At 58.1% G+C, this 23,298-nt stretch overlaps 1 protein-coding gene across 1 annotated transcript in view; it reads right to left on the reverse strand.

Moving 5' to 3' along the window:
- Positions 1 to 13,357: 13,357 nt before the first annotated feature.
- Positions 13,358 to 23,298, reverse strand: part of Mlph (melanophilin) — a 41,307-nt gene continuing 31,366 nt past the window's right edge. The window contains exons 8-13 of the mRNA XM_076866308.2: positions 21,273 to 21,458; positions 19,343 to 19,435; positions 18,391 to 18,468; positions 18,005 to 18,019; positions 15,676 to 15,837; positions 13,358 to 13,433 (exon numbers count right to left, since the gene is read on the reverse strand). Coding sequence (XP_076722423.2) covers positions 13,407 to 13,433; positions 15,676 to 15,837; positions 18,005 to 18,019; positions 18,391 to 18,468; positions 19,343 to 19,435; positions 21,273 to 21,458 — 561 coding nt within the window. The 3' untranslated portion in view covers positions 13,358 to 13,406. The remainder of the gene's footprint in view (positions 13,434 to 15,675; positions 15,838 to 18,004; positions 18,020 to 18,390; positions 18,469 to 19,342; positions 19,436 to 21,272; positions 21,459 to 23,298) is intronic.

Consider the following 23,298-nt stretch of genomic DNA (forward strand, 5'->3'; position numbering starts at 1 on the left):
CTGACTCAGACAGAACAGCTGGCTTTCCTGAGAACAGCCCCTACAGCGGGCAGGTGATGGCAGGCTTGCCCAGGGCCCTGCCAGTGCCCCACCCTCCTCCCCTCCCACCCCAGAATCTAGGGTGCTGGGGATGAACCCAGAGGGTGGGGGATGTTCCCATGGCTCTAGGGAGCTGCATGGCTCTAGGGAGGCCAGCTGTAGGGTCCCTGCAGTCCTGGCCACAGCCTGGGCAGGTGCCACGGTTGTCCTGGGCTGGACTTGGACCTTGGACTTTCCCCAGCGGCTGTGTGTCGAGGTATGGAGGCAGGAGGCAGAGAGGGCTGCAAGTGGCCCTCCCCAGCTCCTCGCCGTCCTGCCTGCTCCCGGGCCTGTTCCTCTGTTCTCGTCCCCTCCCATCTTACCTGCCATTTCTTATCTAACTGATGGACGGACCCTGCTAGGGTTCAGGCATGAGGTGTGCGCCCAAAGCTCCTGCTGATGCAGAAGTGTCCGGAGGTGAGATGATTAAGTTTGGAGACCTGGAACCTGATCAGTTCGTCCTCATTTGAGCCGACTGACTGGGTGGTGACTGTGGGCAGGTGGGGCGTGGCTAGAGGGGGGGATCACGGGGGCTGCCCTGGAAGGGCACCTTCCTACGGCCCCTTCTGTTTCCTGGTTGCTGTGGTGGGAGCAGTGCTTCTCCACCTTGTCTTCCGGCCATGCCCTTCTGCCTCACCTGGGCCCAGGGCAGTGGAGGGGCCCGCCCTGGACTAACCTGAACCTGTGAGCCAAAGTGAACCTTCCTCCTCTATGTTGCTGTTGTTGGGTATTTTGGTCACAGCCACAAAAAGTTGACTAAGGCAGACCATTGTCCCCAAGGGCGATGACTCACACACCTGTTCCTTCTCTTTTATCATTGGTTCCCTTCTTGGGGCTCCCAAGGGTCCAAGGTAAGATGATTCAAGTGTCCGTCAAAAACTATTTGTAAGATACTAAACAACAAAAAGAGAAGTGTCTTCTTGGGACGCATCCAGCATCAAGGTGGGTGGTGGTAAGAGAGTCACCCCGTGGACCCAGGACGTCACAGCTGGCCCGGGAAGGATATCAGGGCTTGGGCTAACTGGGAATCAGGACACTGCCACAGGGCCAGGACAGCCACGCGTGGCTCGTGGACCACACGGGGAAGAATTCTCTGTGTCACACAGGTTGTCCTTAACCACCCAGTCAAGTTCAGTGGGGGGTGGGTGGGCACTACCAGCCGACACAAGAGGAAGGGCCAGGGCACCCGTGCCCCCTGAGTAACCTGCGTCCAGTTGAGGCCTGAAGCCTGCTCTCTGATGACAGGAATACAGGGACAGAAGAATGGGAGCCACACCAGGGAGGAGAGGGAGAGACGACTGTCACCAGACCACACATGTGCATTGTTCCACAAGACGACCCACTGGGTGCTTCCAGACATCAATGCCCTGCTGGGCGCAGTGACTCCCGCCTGTAATCCCGGAGGCTTGGGAGGCTGAGGCAGGAGGATCATGAATTCAAAGCCAGCCTTAGAAAAAAGCAAGGTGCTAAGCAACTCAGTGAGACCCTCTCTAAATAAAATTCAAAATAGGGCTGGAAATAGGGCTGGGATGTGGCTCAGTGGTTGAGTGCTCCTGAGTTCAATCCCTAGTACCAAAAAAAAAAAAAAAAAGAAAGAAACCAATGTCCCGACAAAACACAAAAACAAGGAGCCAAGGGTGAGAGAAATAACTGTGACATTAGATTGGAACCTGATAAGAAAAAAAAGTTTTAAGACTTTTGTGATATATACTTAGGGATTTTTGCATATGGAGTAGATAAAAATACTATTGATTTATTACATTTTTTCAGGTATGGTTTTGTGATTATGTAGGGAATTGTCTTATTTTGGGGAGAAGCATGCTGGAATACTTAGGGGCAACGTCCTGGTGTCCACAGCTACTTACAAATGGTAGAGACAGAGGAGGGCAGGAGGAAGCCAGAGCCGAGAGCGATGATAGCTGAGTCCAGGTCAGGAGATTCTGGGGGCCTCACAATAATTTCTGAACTTCCCTGTGCGTTTGAAGCTGTCGTCACACGAGTTGTAGGGAGCATAAACCCTGCCCTCTTCTTGTCTGGGCAGAGAAGGTGGATCTGTGTCCTGGGATGCCCTGGCTGGGTGGCATGAGCAGCAGGCAGGGCGTGGCCGCCCGCTCTGGAGGCTGCGAGTCTGGGCAGGGGTGGTGGCTGCGAGTCTGGGCTGGGGTGGTGGCTGCGAGTCTGGGCTGGGGTGGCGGGTGGTCCTGCCGGCCCCAGGGCTCTCCTGCTATGAGGCTGGTGCTCCCTGGTGGAGCTGCATCTCCTGATCCCCACCTTGGGCTCACGTGGCTTCTCCCTTTGGTCCTGCCGTCCTGATTCCCCCTTTCTCTAAGGACACTGTCCTGTGTTGGATTGGCATCACCCTGCTCCTGCCTGAGCTCAGCAATGTCCAGATAAGGCCACATCTAAGGTAGGGGCATTAGGCTTCGGCTCATGAGTTTGGGGGATGGGTGAGGCAGCCCTGAGGAGCAGGTGAGTGCCCGGCACCTCGGAGATGCCTGGTCTCCAGCCTTGGCTTCCCTGACCCCAGAGGGAGTGGGCATCCAGTCCAGGCTGGTCAGAGGACGAGGTGGGCTTGGCCTTCTCCTGACCATATGGGGCAAGGGTTCCTTCCTCAGTCCTCATCTGGGTGGCAGGTCCCTGAATCCCTGATGTGCAAGGGAAGTGTTAGGTCTTTGCCCCACCTGACAAGGTTGTTGCCTGTGAATGGTGGTCACTGGCCCTCTGTCCCTTGGTTTGCCAATCCCCTGGCCCAGGCCTGGTGTCCCCCTGCCTGGGGTATTGCCAGAGGCTCCCAGTCAGTTCCAGCTGTCTACAGATGAGCTGGCCTCCCTTGAGCCAAATAGGACCAGGTGATTTCCTCCTAGTGACCTTCGCGGCCACAGGTCGTCCTGTTGTTATAGTTAAAGCTTGGTCCCAGGGTTTCATAAGCTGACTTCCAGACCACTCACGTATCATCAAATCAAGCCTTCATTGAAGCCCACTGGTGGCGGCTGACCAGAACATAAAGCTGTTCCCCTGATCAGCCCCGAACAATTGTAAGGCGCTCCTTATAAGCCTGAAAACCGCAAAAGGGATGTTCGGGGGTCTAGCCAACGCAAGCCAGCCAGGTTACAGAAGCGGGAGAGTGCCGTCAAGCGGAGGGAAGCCTAACCAATCACAGTTATCCCAGTCACCCCAGTTACAGAAACAGAGCCACATTACCCTAGTTACAGAAACAATGCCCCATTAGGTAGTTCCGTGTTCTTAAAGGTTTCTATAGCAAAAGGGAAAGAACATCTTGCTCCAGTCATGACCCTTCTACTTGGCCTGGTTGTCATGATGAAGTCATAAAACACAATGGAGTCACATTTGCTCCTACTGCCACACTGTCCTCCTCACTCCTGGGCATAGCTCCGTGGACCCAGGCTGCCCTCCTAAGCAGAGCCCCTCTTCTCTTTGCCTCAGAGGCCCCGGCTCCTGTGGACTCCAGAGCCCCGTCACCAGGGGTCATTTGCACTGAGTTCCGGCTCTGTGCCCACCCTGGGCTGTGGCCTCCTGTGGGAGTCCAGCGCAGGGTCTTCAGTGCGCTGGTCCTTTTGTTCCACCCCCATCCAGCTCAAGTCAGTTCATCACCCGGGAAGGAGCCCCCCCTGGCCGCCAGGAACCTGCTTCTCCTCTCTGTGAATCTGCCCCCTCTGGGACTTCACTCTGGGAAGCGCACCGTGGCTGTGGGCAGTGCTGGCTTCTTTCCCGCAGCGTCTCATTTTCAAGCCTGTCCTGTTGCAGCATGCGCCAGCGCCCGCTCCGCTCCAGCCAGCTCTGTGAGCACTATGGGGTACTTATGCACCCCCGAGTCCCAACCCCTCTGTGGTGCTGTCAGGAGCTGGCCTTCAGGAGGGGACCCTGCTGTGAAGGCGCAGCCCTCGGGGACGGGACTGTGCGCTTGGAGAAGAAACTTCAAAGAGGAGCCCTCTCTCCACCACGTGAGGACAAGTGGCTTCACAGATGGCGGGTGTGCTGGCCCCTGGAACCGGGAGAGTTAACAGCTGACTGTCCAAGGCTCCGAGTCTGTGGCGCCTGGTTGGAGCAGCCAGCCCTGACTGAGGCAGTGGGCACGGGGTTCTTTCTACCTCTGGCCGTCGAGCAGTGCTGCTGTGGAGCCCCTGAGTGAGGATCCATCTCCACCTGTGTTCATGTCCTGGGTCCCGGGTGATTGTGGGCAGGGGTCCTGTTGATCTGTTCAGCTGTCTGGGGAGCTGTGCTACTGCTTGCTTTCTGGGCCATGAGCCGTCCAAGCCTGACCCAGCACCTGCCTTCCCTGGGAGCAGGCCCAGTTCCCACAGGCACACTCCACCTGGGGGGCACCAGGGTGGGGGGATCCCCTGTGGCTGGGAGGTGCAGTGTCTGTGTTAACCCCAGGTGGGAGGTCCGGGCCAGAGGCAGCTGGGGTCCTGCCTCATGGCCCTCTGAGCCTAGGTGGACAGGAGTCCTGTGGCCAGGGAGACTCCTCTGAACAGGTCCAGGCTGTCCAGACAGGCCCAAGGCTTGGGAAGGGCCTGTGCCATCCAGCAGGTGCCCTACCCTCTGAGCTCAGGAATGGTTCAGATGTGGGACTGAGCCTCAGAGAAGCCCAGGAAGGGGTCAGTTGACCAGTAGTGTGGGTGTGTCCCTGACACCAGAGCAGTTATGCCTGAGCGGGGACATGGTGACATCTCTGTGTAATTGAAAGGGACACAGTGTGGTGCTGGAGTCTCCCAGGGCTGAGTAGGGACAGCACACAGTGCCCCTCTGAGCCGCAAGGGAGGCCAGGAGGATGCAGGAAGGAGGATCGTGGTTGCCAGGGTTGCCGAGGGAGAGGGGAGGATGGCTTTGATGGTGCAGGAGTCTGCTCTGTGTACAGGACACTGGCGACCCTGTCATTCCACATGGGCTCAAACCCTGGGACGCACAGCACCCAGAGCAAACCCCAGTGTAGGTGGGCTCTGGGTGACAATGGTGTGTCATGTAGCATGGTGACAAATGTGCCCCCTCTGTGTGGGATGTTGGGGGCAGGAGGCGGTGTACATGGAGACAGCAGGAAGCAGGATGCTCTGAACCTTCTGCTCATTTTTGCTGTGAAACTAAAACTGCTATGAAAATTAAAGTAAAAAAAAAAAAGAGATAGATAGAGAAGGATTGAGACTTGGGGAGGGACAGCACCAGGCTGAGGGGCTGTGCTGCCTCCTCTGGGGACAGTGGTGCATGGTGCCCACGGTCTTGTGCAGTGTGCTCCTGAGCAGCTGTTCAGGTGTGGGGGGCTGTGGGCTGCAGGTGACCAAGGACAGTCCCAGCTCCCGACTCAGGCCCCTCCCACTTTGTCACCATACAGTCGCAGATAGCAATAAGCCAGGCCAGAGCCTTTATTATCATGGAAGGGAAAGAGCCAGGAGGAAGAGGGTGGGTGGGGAGGCTCAGGGGGTCTGTGTCTTCAGGGTCTTCATCAGCGGGCCATCAGCCATCCTGAGGGTACTTGGCACCACCCTCCAGGGGGAGGCAGGTGGACCAGCATTGCAGCCCAGGCCTGGGGACGTCCCGAAGGGCTGCCCTCCTCCGGCCGAAGCGGCCCACAGGCCTGATCCCCCGGCCTCTGTACCAGGCAGGATTGATGTCAGGAGCTACCAAGGGAAGAGCACAGCACCGCGTGGGACCCCCACCCCCAGGGTGGGTCGTGTGCCGGAGGTGGCAGGTCTAGCCCCACAGGCTCATCCCCACATGGCCCCAGGCTGCCTGGTCACCAGGCCATGTTGGAGCCCACCTGAGATAAGGGCACCCAGAGGGTCGAGACAGTAATGTGGCTTTGGAAATAAGAACTCAGACTTATACCGGGTCCACTTGCCCTTCTTGACCCCCCTCCCAGGTTCAAGAGAGACCAGGCCCAGCTGGGCAGAGGTGGGCATGGAGGGAGGGGACAGGGCTATCCTGGGAAGAGGGCTGGTCCCCAGGAGGTCCTAGCAGGAGGTTGGCCCCCAGAGCTGGAGAGTGTGGCTTAGGAGGTGGCCAGCCCTCTACCCCTGGGTCCTGAGCACCCACGGTCCCAGCACTCACTGCGGATTTCCATGGAGTGCTGCGGGGCTCGTCTTGCAGTCCCCTGGAGGACAAGGCCCAGCAGCAGCAGACACAGGAAGCAGCCGCTCAGAGACTTCATGCCCCTGGCTTCTTGAACAAGGCCCCTCTGAGGGATGCCACACCAGGAGGGCACAGCCTGGGGACAGAGGGGAGGGCCAGGTTATATAGGCACCAGAGTGTGTGCGTGCAAAGCCCAGGAACTCAGGTCACAAGAGCATGAGAGAGTCATGCGTAAGTGTCCGAGTGTGTGCACATGTGTAGGAGTGGGCTGTGCTGTACGGGTGTGTGTGTGTGAGTGTGTGTGTGTGCGTGTGTGTGTGCACACACGCAGCCCCAGCAGGGAAGTGTGTGAGCAACACGTGTGAACATGGCTGTCTTGGAGCAGCCTCGGGTCTGTCTGTCCTCCTGTGTTAGGAACCAGGAGGAGCCTTCCAGGCCTTGGGGGGTGGGGAGGTGGCCCCACAGAGCCCAGGGAGCCTTGGGGGTGGAGGAGCACCTCGCCAACCTCAGAGGGTGGGGTTTGGATTTGGGACCTCAGGGCTCAGTCCTTTACCACTCTTGGCCCAAGTCCTGCTGACACTGAGGCCCACCCGCTGCCCTGCCCCGTCAGAGGACAGCAGCCGGTAGTCGGGTGTGACAGGACACTCAGCATCCTGGGTCCTTTCTGAGCATGCTCACCCCACCCAGTCTTAGATCCAGTCTGCTGAAGCTCTGAGGTGCAGGCAGCACCCGAACCTCTTCTCACACACAGGACACCCCTACAGACGGCGGGAGCAGGCTGCTGTGGATGAGAGCAGGGACCCCAAAACCCTCTGTGCCATGCTGGAGTAGAGTTGCCCACCTACATAAGCAGTGTCCAGCTGAAGAGCCTGGTGACCCCTCCTCCCTGCTCCCACCTCGGAATTTCTGTTACCACTGGAAGGTGCCCGAGAGCCCTGTCTGTTTCAGAGGAGGACCCCTCAGCTGACCCAGCCCCTCTCTGAGCTCCACAGAAAGAGCTGTCCATCAGCACTGAATAAAATGTCCACCTCTTTCTTGGGGAGTCCCACACAGGGCAAGGGATCCCCAACCTAGAGGATGGAGGTGCTGCCTTGAAGAGGAATAAGCACATGCACCCACTTGGGCTGGCCCCTTTGCCTGTCCCCTGGAATAGGACCCAGGCCAGGTGAAGGGCATCTTGGAACGTCAGCAGTTCCGGGTCCTGACCCCAAGGACCTGTGTCCTGGAGCTGGGGATTGCCCTGCCCAGCAGGGTTCCCAAGTGGAGCTCTGTGGACACCTCGGCTCACCTCTCCACCAGAAGAGCACTTGAGTGTTGGGGCTCCAGGTGGCTGGACGCACAGACCTGAGGGCAGCTGCCACTGCCCGTCCTGCTCAGCCCCAGCCTGGCTGCCAGGAGAACAGGCCAGTCTCAGGTAAACCCGGTCCACGCCTAACAAAGGACAGATCTCACAGAGCGGCTGAGCCGCGCCAGCCTCTCCAGCACCTGATGCTACTCACCGATCGATCTCCCTCCGTGTGCGGAGCTGCCCTGGCTGCACAGTGAGGCCCGGTGGCAGCCTGCTCACCTTTATAATCCATGAGGGAGCAGCTGACGCCCCCAGATGCCCTCCCCAAGCCGGCGCCTTTGCCTGCCGTCCCTAAATGCGCCGTCTCCCTGAAGGGCGACACCAGGAGAGGACCTCATCTTTTTTCTTTTCTTTCTTCTATTTTTTTTTTTAAACTCTCATCAGCGAGGTGATTTGTTCCTTCCTGAATGATATAATTTCATTTGGGCCAAGTGGTTTTAAAGCACATTAACCTCCCTCTTCGCGCTCGCCTCTGGCCAGGCTCCAAAGTCAAGTGCCACAAGACATCAGCTCCAGAGCCGCAGCCCTCACCAGGAGACACCCCCGCCCAGGGCTCCTCTGTACACCTCTCTCGCCCTTCTCTGAGTCAGAATCTTGGCTGAAGGCAGGACGGGGGTCGCCATCGCCCAGTGCGGCCACTTGCATCCTGCCTGGCCTCTCAGCCCTGCTGAGCAGCAGCCCTTCCTCGGCGGGTGCACTGGCTCCCAGCAGACCACTTCCGTCCAACTCCATCACGAAAAGTCCGTCTTCTAGGCTCCCACAGTCTTCACAGCTAATGTTCAATACAAGCTGATCCTCCGCTAAAGCAAGCAGCTTGATCTTTATTGCAAAACACAAGTTCATTTTATTACAAATGCAACTCATACACACTGGGAAAAATTTAGTACACACACACACACACACACACACACAAAAGAAAAAGCATCGACAACCTCACAGAAGCCGCCCGCTTTGGGTCTGGTGCTTCTTCTCCAGGTGAGCCTCCCAGGCACTTTCTTGCAGTTCGACAGATGTGGGGCTCATTCTTCCCACCTCATGCTGTAACCACGGCGTCCTCAGTTGTGAAAATATCTACATATTTATGTCACAATAACCATAGGACATTCTGCCATTTAATGTGGGCCTTAGAACCTAAATCATCGTGTTCTGAGTGATTGTAGATTACGTTAAAGGTCTTTTGAGTGCGACTGAATCCCGTCTTCTTGAGGGAGCTGAGCTGGAGGAGACGCATCGGGTTGCCCCTCTTGGGTCTGCGCAGCGGGTGATTGATGGGCCACTGTCTGGGCCTCCTTCACACTTCTAGGGACGCTCTGGGGCAACATGGCGCCCTCTGGGAACCCGCCTTCTCCTCCTTCCAGACCTGGCTGTCTATTCCAGGTCACGAGGGTTTCTGGCTGGTGGGCTCCCTGAGAGATCTGGTAAGGACTGGGTGGGGTAAGGGACTCTGCAAGGGTCAGGTGGGTCACAGTGTTCCCCTGCAGATTGGAGTCACAGGGACGCGTTAAAAACTTTCCTAATGCCTGGGCTCCACTTCTGAGAAATTCCACCTGAATTCCTGGGTGGGAATCGTGTGGTAGAGTGTGGACCTGTCTTGAAGGTAGGTGGTCCCCATGGGTGTGTGCCAGCCCGAGGGCCGCCTGGGGCAATGGAGCCTGAGACTTCAGGAGCTGGAGCGAGACTCGATGGGAGTGTGAGTGTGTGCAGGTGTGAGAGTGTGTGCAGGTGTGAGAGTGTGTGTGAGTGTGTGCAGGTGTGAGAGTGTGTGTGAGTGTGTGCAGGTGTGAGAGTGTGTGCAGGTGGGAGAGTGAATGTGTGCAGGTGGGAGAGTGAATGTGTGCAGGTTGGAGAGTGTGTGTGAGTGTGTGCAGGTGTGAGAGTGTGTGCAGGTGTGAGAGTGAATGTGTGCAGGTGTGAGAGTGAATGTGTGCAGGTGGGAGAGTGTGTATGAGTGTGTGCAGGTGTGAGTGTGTGTGAGTGTGTGCAGGTGTGAGAGTGTGTGTGTGCAGGTGTGAGAGTGTGTGTGAGTGTGTGCAGGTGTGAGAGTGAATGTGTGCAGGTGTGAGAGTGTGTATGAGTGTGTGCAGGTGTGAGAGTGAATGTGTGCAGGTGTGAGAGTGTGTATGAGTGTGTGCAGGTGTGAGAGTGAATGTGTGCAGGTGTGAGAGTGTGTGTGAGTGTGTGCAGGTGTGAGAGTGTGTGTGAGTGTGTGCAGGTGTGAGAGTGAATGTGTGCAGGTGTGAGAGTGTGTGTGAGTGTGTGCAGGTGTGAGAGTGAATGTGTGCAGGTGGGAGAGTGAATGTGTGCAGGTGGGAAAGTGTGTGTGAGTGTGTGCAGGTGTGAGAGTGAATGTGTGCAGGTGTGAGAGTGTGTGTGAGTGTGTGCAGGTGTGAGAGTATGTGTGTGCAGGTGTGAGAGGAGTGTGTGCAGGTGTGAGAGTGTGTGCAGGTGTGAGAGTGTGTGTGTGCAGGTGTGAGAGTGTGTGTGAGTGTGTGCAGGTGTGAGAGTGTGTGTGTGCAGGTGTGAGAGTGTGTGTGAGTGTGTGCAGGTGTGAGAGTGTGTACAGGTGTGAGAATGTGTGCAGGTGTGAGAGTGTGTGTGAGTGTGTGCAGGTGTGAGAGTGAATGTGTGCAGGTGGAAGAGTGTGTGAGTGTGTGCAGGTGTGAGCATGAATCCTCCGTTTAGCACAGCAGATTAGTTGCAGTGAGTTGTGGGCACCTTGCTGCTTTGGGAGGCAGCAGGTGGCACAGAACAAAGGCCAGGTGTGAGCTGTGACTGCTCTTTGTAGCTGCCCAGAGCCCCAGGGCCACAAGCCTGGCCAAGCCATCTCAGGCTGCACCCAGCTTCTTGGAGAAGTGATCCCACAAGGGCTTTGAACACAGTCTGGAGGGGCAAGCTCTTCCCCCACCTCTGTACCTGGGCCATGGATCTGGGGCAGGGAGGGCCGAGTACTCTTGGTCCAGCATGGCCTGGTCAGGGTTTCATCTAGGCCTCCTGAGATGTGCATATGAACTTGAACCTGTGCATGTGAGTCCCCTCCTGGAGGAGGTATAACCCCACCTCCCTCCCAGAGCTGTGGGCACCTGGGACCAAAACTCTTTGTCATAATTTGCTGTTTGTAATCGCATGCTTTTCCCTATTGGTTGAAGTGGACTTAGTGGTTTTCTCATTTAGTTTGTTACTACAATAACAGATTTTTTCCTAACATTAAAAACTCCTGACTCTCCTGGAATGGCTATTTGTTAAGGTTTTAAATACATCACTGGGTTTCACTCACTGATATTTTATTTAGAATATGTTTATCTTTATCTGCTGCCTTTAACTTTCCTTCCTCACAATTTCTGTTTGGGGATCCAGGTTTCCCGAGCCTTACACAGGAGCAGAGCTGCCCTCTGAGGGGCTCCGAGGGGAGGCAGGAAGTCCCCACAGGGAGACACGGGCAGGGCTTGGGGCAGAAGGGAGGGGATGGGAGTGTGGTGAGGTCCTGGGTCGGGGGTTTCTGGACCCAGAGCCAGGGGGCTGAGAGAGGACCTTTGGGGACACGGTCATGATGTGCCAGTTGAGGTCAGGTGTTTGGGGCCTGAGGGACAGACGTGGGCCACTCTGTGGGTCTAAAGCTCTTTACTGAGGTCTCAGCCGTGGACTTGGACAGCCTGGACGCAGGTGAGGAGAGGACAGGGACAGAGGGAGAGGATCTGTGAAGGAATCAGAGGAGGAATGCGGGAGGCAAGGGAGGAGCCCTGGGGGCAGGACTGTGGGCCAGAGGGCAAGGCGGCCTTGCAGAGGACAGACCCTCCAGAGCCCCTGCAGCTCCTTCCTTGGCTGCTCTCCCACCCACCTTTAAAGTTTCATTGCACCTCTGTTAGGGGTGGGCGAGCTTCCTGTGCAATGGACCAGGGAGATGTTGTACCAGTACTGTGGCCTCTGGTCTCAGGGGCAGTGTACAAGGGAGTGGTGTGGCAGGACTGGGAGCTGGGTGTGGCCCCTGGGCGCATCTCTTGCTGGCAAGTTCTTCGTAACAGGTGTGTATACTACCTGGCAGGACCTCATGCCCCACGGAGGGCCCGTAGTCCTGCTTCTGAAACCCCTTTTGTGAAATGGGAGAAGAGCAGAACTAAATGTGGGGTCATCAGAACACCCAAGTAGGCCAACACAGCCTGCTGCCCCTGCTGGGCCCAGCAGAGTCCCTTCATCTGGCATGGGCCACCTCTGGGTTGGCCACACCAAGGACGAAGCTGGCCCTGTGCATTCTCTAGGGTGTCTGGAACAGGGGGCTGTGGCTTCAGGGCTGGGGCACTCGCAGAGAGCTGGGACCGAAGAGCCGGGGGCACCTGCTGCAAGTCTGAGGAGTGGCTGCCAGTCAAGAGGGAAAGAGGGCACAGCGAGGGTGGAGGGCATGTGAGGGCATGGCCAGGCCCCTGCACTTCCGGAGGCTGGAGGAAGCTCTGGGCCTCCACCCACTATTTCACCTGGGCTCCTTGCAATGCAAAGCCCCAGGTTGGAGGGGCTCCGGGAGGGGCCCCGGCCCCGTCCTTCAGGTTCTCCTCCCAGTGCAGGGCTCAGCCTGGAGATCTTTGAGCTCTCACCTCCTTGTGGTACATGGTGGCAATAATGGTGCCCTGCAGAGGTCACCCCCTCCAGTTGGCGTTCACGTGGGACCTCAGGATATGACCTCATGTGGAAATAGGGTCTTTGCAAATGTAACTCATTAAGTAAAGCATACTGGATTAAGGTGGGCCCTACACCCCAGGACTGGTGGCCTTATAAGAAGGGGGTGGACAGACAGACACAGGAAAAGAGGGTGTGAGGGTGGAGGTGAGGCTGAGGGCTGCGGCCCAGCTGGGACCCCCAGAAGTCGGGAGAAGCCAGAACCCATTATGAACTTGAGAACTTGGGAGGGAGCCAACCCCGCCCACACTGTGATGGAACTTCCGGCCTCCTGACCTAGAGAATAGCTGATTGTACTCTGCCCAGCATGACGTGCTCCGTCATGGTGGCCACAGCAAGTGGATGTGGGCTCCATGCGCATGTTTCTGAGTGGACCTAGCACCCTTGTTTCTGGAGGAAACCGGTGTTCGTGGCTTTGGCTCATGTGTGAACTAAACATGGGGTTCTTCTGGGCCCCTAGAAGGGTGCTGTACCACCTGATGGAGACAAAGAAACTGGGCACCTGACCATGGCCAGCTGTAGTGGTGGAACGGCCAGGTGCGAGGGACACTGTTAGCACAGGCCGTTTCTGACGTAGATGTTGCTGAAACGGAGTTCTTGAGAAAACTGACAAGGCTCATGTTGTGAGTAGGAAGCTGGGTTTGAAGGGTGAGTTGTCTAGAAAGGGAAGTCCCCCAAAGCTCCGGGGTGATGCCTAAGGGCAGCAACTTCAGGACAGCGTCCTGTGGTGAGCAGTCTAATGGCTTCTGTCTGTGGACCACAGGGAACTGCAGACGGGCCTGTGGGTGGGGGTCACCTCGACATTCAGTGGGTGGCATTCGGTCACTCGTCCTGACTCCTGGTTTCCAGCCACCCGTGCAGACACGTGCCCTCTGCCCTTGCTCCCATGCACTCAGGAACACATGTCTGGCCGTGGCCCTCACTGGATGGCCTGTCCCCTGCTCCGTTCATGAAAGCAGTACCATAAACCAAGAGGGAAATGGACCGGGTTGCGTGGAAAAGGGCTTCCGGGTGTCCTTCCAGGTTGACGGCCTTGTCCTGGAGGATAGGCACATCCTCTCTGCTGTGAATCACGGGTCAGAAGCCGCCTTGACCCATGTTTCTTCTCATTTCTCTCTGCAGGTGGGACTGTGTGCAGCGGGAAGCCCAGAGCCCGTGGAGGACACAGCGGCTGTGTGGAGGCCCAGTGGGCTTGCCTTGCTGCTCTGTCCTGGGCCCAGGGCCCTTCCTGTCAGGGCTGGTGGGCCATCACAGGTTTCTGAAGACCACAAACACATGCACACGTGAGTGTGTATGCAGACTCCCAGGCACTAGTATGCACACAGCAGCACGCAGGCACACACACAGGCAAGTGACAGGTCCGCAGGCACACACACACAGGAAAGTGACAGGTTCACAGGCACACACACAGGCAAGTGGCAGGTCTTCAGGCACACACACAGGAAAGTGACAGGTCCTCAGGCACACGCACAGGCAAGTGGCAGGTCCGCAGGCACGCACACAGGAAAGTGACAGGTTCACAGGCACACACACAGGCAAGTGGCAGGTCCGCAGGCACGCACACAGGCAAGTGACAGGTCTTCAGGCACACACACAGGCAAGTGGCAGGTCTTCAGGCACACACACAGGAAAGTGACAGGTTCACAGGCACGTGCAGAGGCAAGTGGCAGGTCCGCAGGCATGTGCAGAGAAACATGAATACAGTGCACTGTCTCAGACGTTCAGGGATGTTCACGGGCACATTCCTGGGCGTGCCTGCAGGTGCCCACACTGGGTATGCACACACACACTCATGCTACACATGAGCATGCTCACACAGGGAGGGTCATAACCGACCTGCCTCATCAGGCCGCCCTTGGCCAGCTTGGCACGTCTCTGCTGTTTGTGGTTTCTGCCTCTGTCCCCCTTCTGCCATCTCTTTGGGAAAGGGATTTGAAATATGCCCTGAAAGTTACCTCACTTGGTGGCATTTTATGCAGAAGTCTGAAGAACTCAAGCTAAAGGCCTGAGCAGAGTTCTCTGGAGGAGCAGAGAAGCCTGGGCTGCGGCATGCCACGCCTGAGCCCCTCCAGGCCACACTGGTTAGGAATGGAGCAGGCGTAGGAGCTACAATGGTGGCATTCAGCTAAGTGCCCACTGGGCAGGCTCTGAGTCCAGGCCACGTGCTGGCCTCAGGGCAGCTCTGACTGGCACCCTGAGACCAGCCATGGAGCACAGCACCTGCCATGGGCCACTGTGGGAAGGGACGGGGCTGCAGGCAGAGGACTTCCCAGGCAGGACACCTCCCCCAACAGACACGGCAGGTTCAGCCTCATTTTCAAGAACTGCTCTGAGAATTCCCAGGCGACTTTTTGAAAGAAGAGCAATGGGAGCTCCATCTTCCCTGGATGGCTCCTTCCTCCTCTCCCTTCCTTCTCCCCTTCCTTCCTAGGGTGTTGGGGACCAAACCCAGGGCGTCGAGCATCACTAGGCAAGGGCTCTGCCTGTGAGCTGCTTCCCCAGTCCCCTTGGGCACTTCTGGAAAGACTGGGGTCAGGTGACCCTCTCTCAAGCCCTTGTAACTGGTGTCAAGTTGAAGTGGCTGTTGGGGGGTGAGTGGTGGCCAGCAGGCTGAGCTGGTGAGACGTGGGCGGGGAGCTGAGGGCAGCCGGGGTGCCGTGGCCTGGACCAGGTTTACACACTGGAGCATGGTCCCATGTGGCAGTGGTGCACCTTTAGGAGGTGGGGCCTGGTGGGAGCTCCTTAGGTCATTAAGGGGGTTCCTGGGGCCCTGCTCAGTTCTCATGAGAGCAAGTGGTTCTAAAGGCCTGAGCCTGACTCTCGAGAGTTCCTTGGTGTCATCTGGTGAGCCCTCTTCCTGACACGTGCACATCTGGGGTTCAGGAGGAGCCCAGGAAGCGAACACCCCATAAGTCTGGGAATAGCCTTCGACCCCAACACCTCACCCCTGATTCAGCTGAGGAGACCCTGTGGCACTGGGTGGCCCAAGGGTCCCCCAGGAGGGTCCCCACCACCTCATAGCGTGCCTTCCTGGAGCAGAGCCGGCCCCTTTCTCTCCCTCTTTCTTTCTCCCTCTCCCTCTCCCTCTCCCAGGGACACAGTGGTCACTCAGTGACACAGCCTGTTTGAGCTGTTTCTTCCTCATCAGGACACTGTATCTTTAAACAATGTTTCCAATTTCCTTTTGCAGATTTTACCTTTTGTTCTGGTTCTCTTCTTTTAATACTGGGGACTGAACCCAGGGGTGCTCTACCGCAGAGCTGCACCCCCAGCCCTTTTTATTTTTTGAGACAGGGTCTTGCTAAGTTGCTGAGGCTGACCTTGAACTTGTGATCCTCCTGCCTCAGCCTCCTGAGTGGCTGGGATTACAGGTGTGCACCCTGCTCTCTGTTTTGAATTTTATCAGTTCATTCCAATTTCCCTCTCTCTGAAGACTTCATACCAACGTGTCAATCTGACAAGACTTTTAAATCTCCTCAGAAAGTGAGAGAAGAACTTACCGCGAAGAGGTGGTTGGCCGTGCCTTTCCTCCCGTTGGGGTTTCTCTGTGTCAGAGAGCCGCGGTACGTGGATTTCCGATCAAAAGACTCATCGTCCTTGCCTTTGGGGAAAACAGAAAAGGGGAAGCATTTTGTGAACCACAAACCCACCCTGAACAAGGGCTCTGCCACCTGAGAAAACTCAAAAGTACCCAAAGTGGACACAGCTCCTTCTGGGAAGTTCCACAGCGTGAAACATTTTTAGTGAAGCATTTTGGCAGTTGTGCAAATCAACAGTCGAGATGTTTCCTCTCTGCTCTGGAGCCAGCACTGACCCCAACCCGGCTGTGGCCCCAGGAGTGCTTGTATGGGTCCTGGGTCCTCCTTTCCCTTTGATCTGTGACAGGACAGCAGACCTGTGAGGTCCTGGGATTCTGACCTCAGGGCAGGGGTCTGCTCAGGGCCACAGTGTGGAGCTGGGCCCTGGCCTCAATCCCAGCCAGCATTTGCTTTGGGTCGGGGGGGTAGAGCCAGCCTCGTGAACTCCTGCATGTCAGGTGGGCACCTGCTGACCCGAGCAGGTGTCCACGAGGAGCAGAGCAGGCCAGGACACAGGGCTCCCTGGAGCCAACTGCGGACATCTCTTCTGCACGCTGTGTTCAGGGACATGCCCACCTCAGGCCCTCTCTGTCTCCTGCCTAGAGCTGGTGTCCCAGCTGGTGCTCTGGAACCCACGAGGCCCTACGAGAGGCCTTAACAGACCACGGCTGTCCCTTCACAAAGCAGTCACAGAGAGACTCCCGGGGAGTCCCTGTTCTCTTGCGGCAAGCATGGGCCTCCATTTGGATGTCCGTCCATGGGACAGGCTGGACACTCACCTCGAAGGTCAGCCTGCAGCACTCCAGGGACCCCAGTGGTGGCTCCTTGGAGTCACCTCCCTGTCAAAGTCCCCCTGGCTCGTGGCCCTGAGACAGGGGCCCTCAGGCCCTCTCTGGATTGAGCTAGCTGTGCTAGGAGCTCAGACGGAGGGAGCTGGGCAGGGGCCCTGTGACCACGGCGTGGGTGGGATGCGGGAGATGTGCCAGTGCTGTGGGGCGGGGCGGCGGTGGAGGCCATGCTCTCAGGGGCCCTGTGGACTCCAGGAGCGCTGTCCCCTGTGAAGGAGAGTGCATCACGGCCCCACAGGAGGCTGGCTGGGCTCCCAAGTGTGGGCAGACCTGAGTCTCCAGGGCTGCGCTGGGCAGTCCTACTTTGGGCAGCAGCAGGGGAGCCGAGGGCTGTTTGGGAGTGAGGAGGGGCATGGGGAGCCCTGTGTGCCAGGAGCATGGCTGTGGCCGAGTGTGGCCCCCAACCCGGGGGAGCCGCCTGCTTCTGTGAGCCGTGGCTAGGCTTTGAGGCGAGTGGAGCACACGTCTGGCAGGCGCAGAGGGGCCCCAGGCCCCACCCCATCCTTCCAGGACAAAGCTAATGTCCTTGGCTCCACGAGAATTCAAGAAAGGCCAAATGCCACCCTCACGGAAGCACCAGAGGCTCTGTCACCACCCACGGCACCTCTGCCAGCTCCCGGCAGTGATTCCAACCACCTGGAACACCAGGGCAGTGGGCCCGAGTGGCAGAGCAGCATCGGGCGCAAGACTGTGCCACAGGTTTCAGAGAAGCACACCCAGCCCGACTGGCCACTTCCCTCCCCTGAGCCGGTCCCAGGCCACGATAGGCCACGGTCAGGCACTCTTACCTGGAGATCTGAGGGAATAGCCCCTCCTGGGAAGGCAGGACGCCCCTGTCACCTGGAAGAAAGAGAGCGGCTGTGGGCGTCACCAGGTGTGATGTGCAGGGACTCTGCTAGTTTGGGATTTAATGCTCTCTGGATTGTGACTTCACCAAGTCAGCTGTCTTCTGTGCCGTGGCGGTATCTGAACTTCTGTCATATCAGAGAGCATGTCTCTGTATGTCAAGCCCCAAATGCCCGACTCCAGGAGACACTCAGTTCTCAGCAGTGGTGGAAAGAGCACAGGGTCCAGCCCCAAGGACCTGGGCTCAAATCTCAGTGGTACTCCCTTACCCCATGTGACCTAGACTCAACCTCTGTGAACCTCAGTCTCCTCCTCTGTAAAATGGGGCCGTGGATATTTAACTGTGCCTGACACATCTCCTGGCTCCCCATGGCTGCTGGACCCACACTCTCTCTCTCCCTCTTTTCAGAGGGCTGCCTCTGTTCAATGTGCTAAGGAATTCCGTCTCCAGCCTTCCTAGGAGTGAAGAGAGAGCCCAGTGGCCTCCTCCCCAGGGTCCAGGCCCCCACATCCCGGGGACATTTCCTGGGTGTTCAGGAAGAAGGTCATGAGGCCACTGGAACCCTCAGTGCCTGGGCAGGGAGGGGCACGGGAGCCTGGGTGTGTGCTGCCCCGGGCACCCTCTGGCTCATGGCTGGTAGGTGCGGAGGGACCACCTACAGGGGTGGCCTCTGTGTCCACGAAGCTCCTTGAAGGACTGAGCCAAAGAGTCTACATGGGGTTTGCTCGATGTCAAAGGCTGGACTCTGTCCCTTCTGTGGCCTCTTCTCCACTGCCCAACTGGGTGTCCCCAACAAATACTCCTACACAATTCCTGCCCGGGCGCCTGGGAGGAGCCGCCCGAGGAGCTGTTCTCGGGGTGCGTATGAGCCCCTCACCCCACACTCTGTAGTGGTTCCTGAGCTCTTGCTCCGTCCAGCCTGGGTGGGGGTCAGAGACGCACCTTGCCCTTGTTCCCAGGATCTGCACTCGGGTCCTCTGGACTCCTGCCAAGTTTCCCAGCAACTCGAGGAAGAAATACCTGAAGGGCAAGGAAGAGACTTCAGGCTGTGACGGCCGCTGAGCAGCAAGCCACCGGCAGGAGTTGGGGCGGCCAGTCGGACGCAGGCTGGATGCTCTCTGTGCTTGGTCAAGAATGTTGGGCGAGCACTTCTGACCCACACATACCGCTCCATGTTTCTGGGATGAGTGCTGCTGGACTTAGTAATTAAAATCAGGATGCCCAGCTAACTCACAATTCAAGATCAGCAGTGAATGATCTCGGTTGAAGCGTGTCCCAAGTTGCATGGGATATGTTTGCACTTAGACATTTCTTGCAAAGTTCCCTGGGCATCCTGCATTGACCTGGAAATCCCCCTTGGGAGTTCCTTTAAAAGCATCTTTCATCCTTGTGCCAAATTTTCTCCCCAGCAGAGTTTTGTAGGAAGCCTCCTAACTGGGCTGGGAGGAGGGTGCTGGGTTCAGATCCTGATAGAGGGCAGGTCCCTTCACCCTCATCTGCCCACCATCTTAAAATGGCCATTCATCAAACTCTCCAACTCCAGGTTTTATCATCTAGGCTTCTTCTTCTTCTTTTTTTTTTTTTATCAGGGGAACTAGGGATTGAACTCAGGGGCACTCAACCACTGAGCCCTATCCCCAGCCCTATTTTGTATTTTATTTAGAGACAGGGTCTCTGGGTTGCTTAGCATCTTGCTTTTGCTGAGACTGGATTTGAACCTGTGATCCTCCTGCCTCAGCCTCCCAAGCTGCTGGGGTCCCTGCATAAGGGAGAATAACAGAAAATGTCAAAACAGCCTCAGCTGGAGGCCAACACAGGGCCTGGCTGTTCAGCACAGATGGCTGAAGGAGGCGGCGGCACTGTGGCTCCCGGGAGGCCTGGACCCTCCACTCACCGGCAGGTTCGACCTCCTCCGGGGCTTTCCCGAGGGTTTCACCGTGAGCCCCGCGGCCCTCAGGGCTGCGATCCTGGCCTCGATTTCTGACACCTGGACAAGAGCAGACAGACGACTAGACGGCCAGACAGGCACCACTGCGATGCCCCCTCCCAGAGTCACGGTCAGAGACAGCAGCTGTCCCCAGCTCATAGGTAGAGCCCACCATAGTGGCCTCCCCTGGAGACTGGCGCCCAATCAAACGCACAGCCTGAGGTCCCCTCTGGGTGTGGGAGGCGTGCTCTTGTGGGGCACCCAGGCCGGTGGAGAGGCTCTGTGGATTTTCTGGGGGTGTTTCAGGAGGCCTGGCTCCCGCAGGCATGGGCACACTCGGGTACGGGCAGCTCTGGCCTAAGCAGACCTGACCCTAGAACCTCCCTGCCCTCCTGGGCCTCCCCTCTGACAGACAGCAAGCTGTTACCCTGGGCCGTTCAGAGCCCCCCAGTGTTCCCCCCAGGTTTAACTTTCTTGCCTCTTTTCCTTTTCAGGGGTGGGGTCAAACCCAGGGCCTTGTGAGAGTGACCTTGTGCTCTGGCACCGAGCTTCGCCCAGCCCCTCCCTGCAGTCTGCTCTGTGGCCTCCAGGCCTCTGCCGTCCACCTTCCTCCAGACCTGCCTCCCTGCCCCTCATCGCTGCTTTGGTTTGGGGTTTTGGGCTGATCCCTGAACGTGCCCCTCTCAACCCCTGCTGGGCCCTGGCACACGCTGTCCCTGGCACACGCCGTTCCCGCTGCCTGGACTCCCGCCTCCTCCGGGCGTCCCTCCCTGGCCTCCACTCACAGCCCCGCTCCGGGCACTCTGTGGGGTCAGCCTTGCTGGATGTCTTCATAGCTCTGTGTCCTCCCACTAAGTCACGGGTTCCACAAAGGCCCGGCTGGCTGTGTCCCCGGGCCTGTCACACACCTGCCACATTCTAGGAGGGACTTAATGACCGCACAGTCCTGACCCCACCCCGTTCCTGCCCCATGATTGGGCGGGGGGACGTGCCTGTCTTCCTCAGGTGCTTGCTGAAGGGCCAGGGCCACAGGCTGTCCCTGAGGTCTGGGTGGAGGGCTCCGGGGGAGGGGAGGGCAGTGCCCACCTGCCCAGGGCTGTCCCTGGGGGCTCTTGTGATGGCTCTGGCCTTTGGCCTGTACACCAGGTATGTCCCTCACCTCAAGCTCTGCAGCCACAGTTCAGCCCCAGGTGGCCCTGGGCTGAGCCCCATCCTGCGTCCGGCTGTCCTAACTTCTCAGCTTGTGTCCAGCCCACTATAGGAAGGGAGCTGTGGGCATCCACATGGTTCCCCAGGGCTGAAAGCCCGGCCTGCCCATCACCCAGGCCTCAGCCAGGGACAGGGGTGGGTGGGAGACCTCATTCTGCCTTCCCCAGCGGGCAGGGTCTCCAGTAGCCTCTGGGTGGACTGCCGGGGTCTCCGAGCCCACAGGTTGGCCCCAGCCCCTGGGTCCCTGTCTGTCTGGGAAGCTGCACTCCCCGCAGGTGGACTACCTCACTCTCAGTATGCTGAACTTGGGCAGCTGTCATGGCCACTCTGTCCTCCAGCTCCGACAGCTCCTCATCCGTGGTCCAGCTGGCCTGTACGGGGCCCCCGGGGCCCTTTTCCTGGGCATCGGTGGCTGTGCACACCTGGGAAGAGAAGGGCTGGGCTGGCTTCCATCAGGAGGGACCACAGGACACTGTTTTCTCTGAACTCCCCGGGTGCAGTGGGTCTCCAGGTCCCCAGAATGGGCCACTCCCTTCTGCTCTTATCAAGGGCCTTTGGTGACCCTCCATGGTTGGCTGCCTGACCTGGGGAGAGCCCATGGCTCAGTCACACACCACTGGCCAGCAGGGACTGTCCACCATGCTCCTGCCTCTGCTGTACCCTACAGAGACTGCTGGGGAGGCCTCACCTCTGGGCCCGGCCTGGGGAGGGCCCTGCCGGGGGTGGCCACATCCAGCTGGGTTTCTTCTTCCCTGACCTGCTCCTCCTCGGACGAGGTGCCCTGGTCACTGATATTTCTGGTCAGGTCCTCCAGCTTCCTCCTCAGGGCCTCCTCCTCTCTGTCGGCGTCTGCGCCTGCTCCGGCAGCTGGACCCTGATGGAACAGGCAAGTGGCGCTCAGCGGCCTGGGAGCTGGGCTGGCCCAACACGCCCAGGCCCCTGCTGGAGCTGAGGTCCCATCTCTAGGGAACCTGTCCCCAGGCCTGAGGTGACACCATGACCCATGGCCATTCAAGACTTGCCATTTTCTCTTCCCTCCCTTCCCTTAAGCGCTTTTTTTTTATTGAGTCAAAACATTTATGAAATTTACCATCTTAACCATTTTAAGTCTATGGCTCTGTGTCACCAATACCTTCCTACCACTGTGCAGCCACCTCGGTCACCTGCCTACAGGTCCCTAATCTTTCCTGAGACTGTCCCCATCAACACGAGTTCCGCAGCCCTCCCCAGCCCTCCCCTGGCCCCAGCAGCCATCAGCGTCCTCCCTGTGCCTGAGGACCTGGTCCCCACAGCGCCTCCTGGAGGTTCTCATGAGCGGCTTGACCTCGAGTCTGGCGGACCCCACTTCCACGGCGTCCTGCGGGCGCTCCCTGGTGGAGCTCTGCCAGGACTGCCTTCTTGTTTGGGGCTGACCTGCTCCGGCAAGATGGGAGCTTTCCCCTCTGCTTCCCAAAAGGGCCCCAGGCCTGTCATTTCCCCCAGCCCTGGAGCCGAGCCACTGACCATCACCACAGCCCTGGGCTGTTCACACCTGGCTGGGGAGGGACCCAGGCCCCGGGTTCTCCCTGTCTCCAGTGTTGACTGAGACACGCAGGCCGTGCATCAGGGCCCTCATCCTGGGGTGCTAGGCTCTGTCCTGGACTTGCTTGCCCACAAGAACATTCAGGTCTCCCATTACGGTGAGTCTGCGAGGTCCAGGGACAGGCGGAGGCGCTGTGCCACACTCCCATGTCACCTCCCAGTAGAAACAGGCTCCCAGACTCCCCAGGGGCTGCCGCGCACAGTGGGGCTGTGAGTTTCATGAGACTGGGGGGGGAGGGGTGGTTTGAGATCTGGCAGTGGAGTGCCCTCTCAGGGCAGGCCCCATCCTTCACAAGGGACCCTGCTTGAATTCAGAGGCAGGGGGCTGGCCAGCCTAGGGGAACCTGTTTCCTCAACTTAGGTGTCATTTCTAGAATCCAGAACGTCTCTGAATGCTGGCTTGGTTAGCGAGAAGCTCGGAGCTAACCCAAGCACCCGAGGGCCAGTCTGAATCTAGACTTCAGTTATTTCTCTGCAGCCTGAAATGCTTTTCAGCGTTGGCAATTCCAGCCTTGACTTTCATCAGTGGCATTAGGACTCTATCTGGAGTTGGCCCAGAAAGAGGTTGGAAGGGAGAACTGACGCTGACTGTGCTCCTGCCCAGGGCTGCCTGGCGCTCACTTGGTGGAGCCGAGCTTTTTCCGTGGGTGGGAGGCGGGGGCTTGGAGTCCTGAGTACCTCTGCCCGCTGACTCTCAGAGAAGAGGTCCCGTCCAGGGCCTGCGCTCTCTCCACGCCGGCTGGGGACCCCTTCACGGCTATTTGTGGAACGTCTCCTCTGTGCCCCGTTGCTCCTGGTCACACAAAGGCAGCGCTGATGTGTGAGCGTGAAGGAGTGTGTGCTCCCCTGGTGCCTCATCTGGGGCAGAGGGGGCCTACGGCAGGTTCTCCTGCTGTGAGCGTGAGCTTTCCAGGCAGGGGTCCATGTGTCCGTTCCAAGAAGGTATCAGAGTTATGTGATAAAGGTACAAAAATGGCAAAATCGTCTCAACGATCTTTGACAGTGAATGATCTTTGACACTCAGTGAGGTGACTGGAATGTCTTCATAGAGGGCCACTGCGTCCTTTAAGGTTTGCTCAGGCGGAAGCTCCGGGAGTCGGCCTGGACCCCCCCTGTTCTCATCCAACACCCAT

The sequence above is a fragment of the Callospermophilus lateralis genome, chromosome 9, assembly GCF_048772815.1.
Source record: "Callospermophilus lateralis isolate mCalLat2 chromosome 9, mCalLat2.hap1, whole genome shotgun sequence".
In the NCBI taxonomy this organism is placed as follows: Eukaryota; Metazoa; Chordata; class Mammalia; order Rodentia; family Sciuridae; genus Callospermophilus; species Callospermophilus lateralis.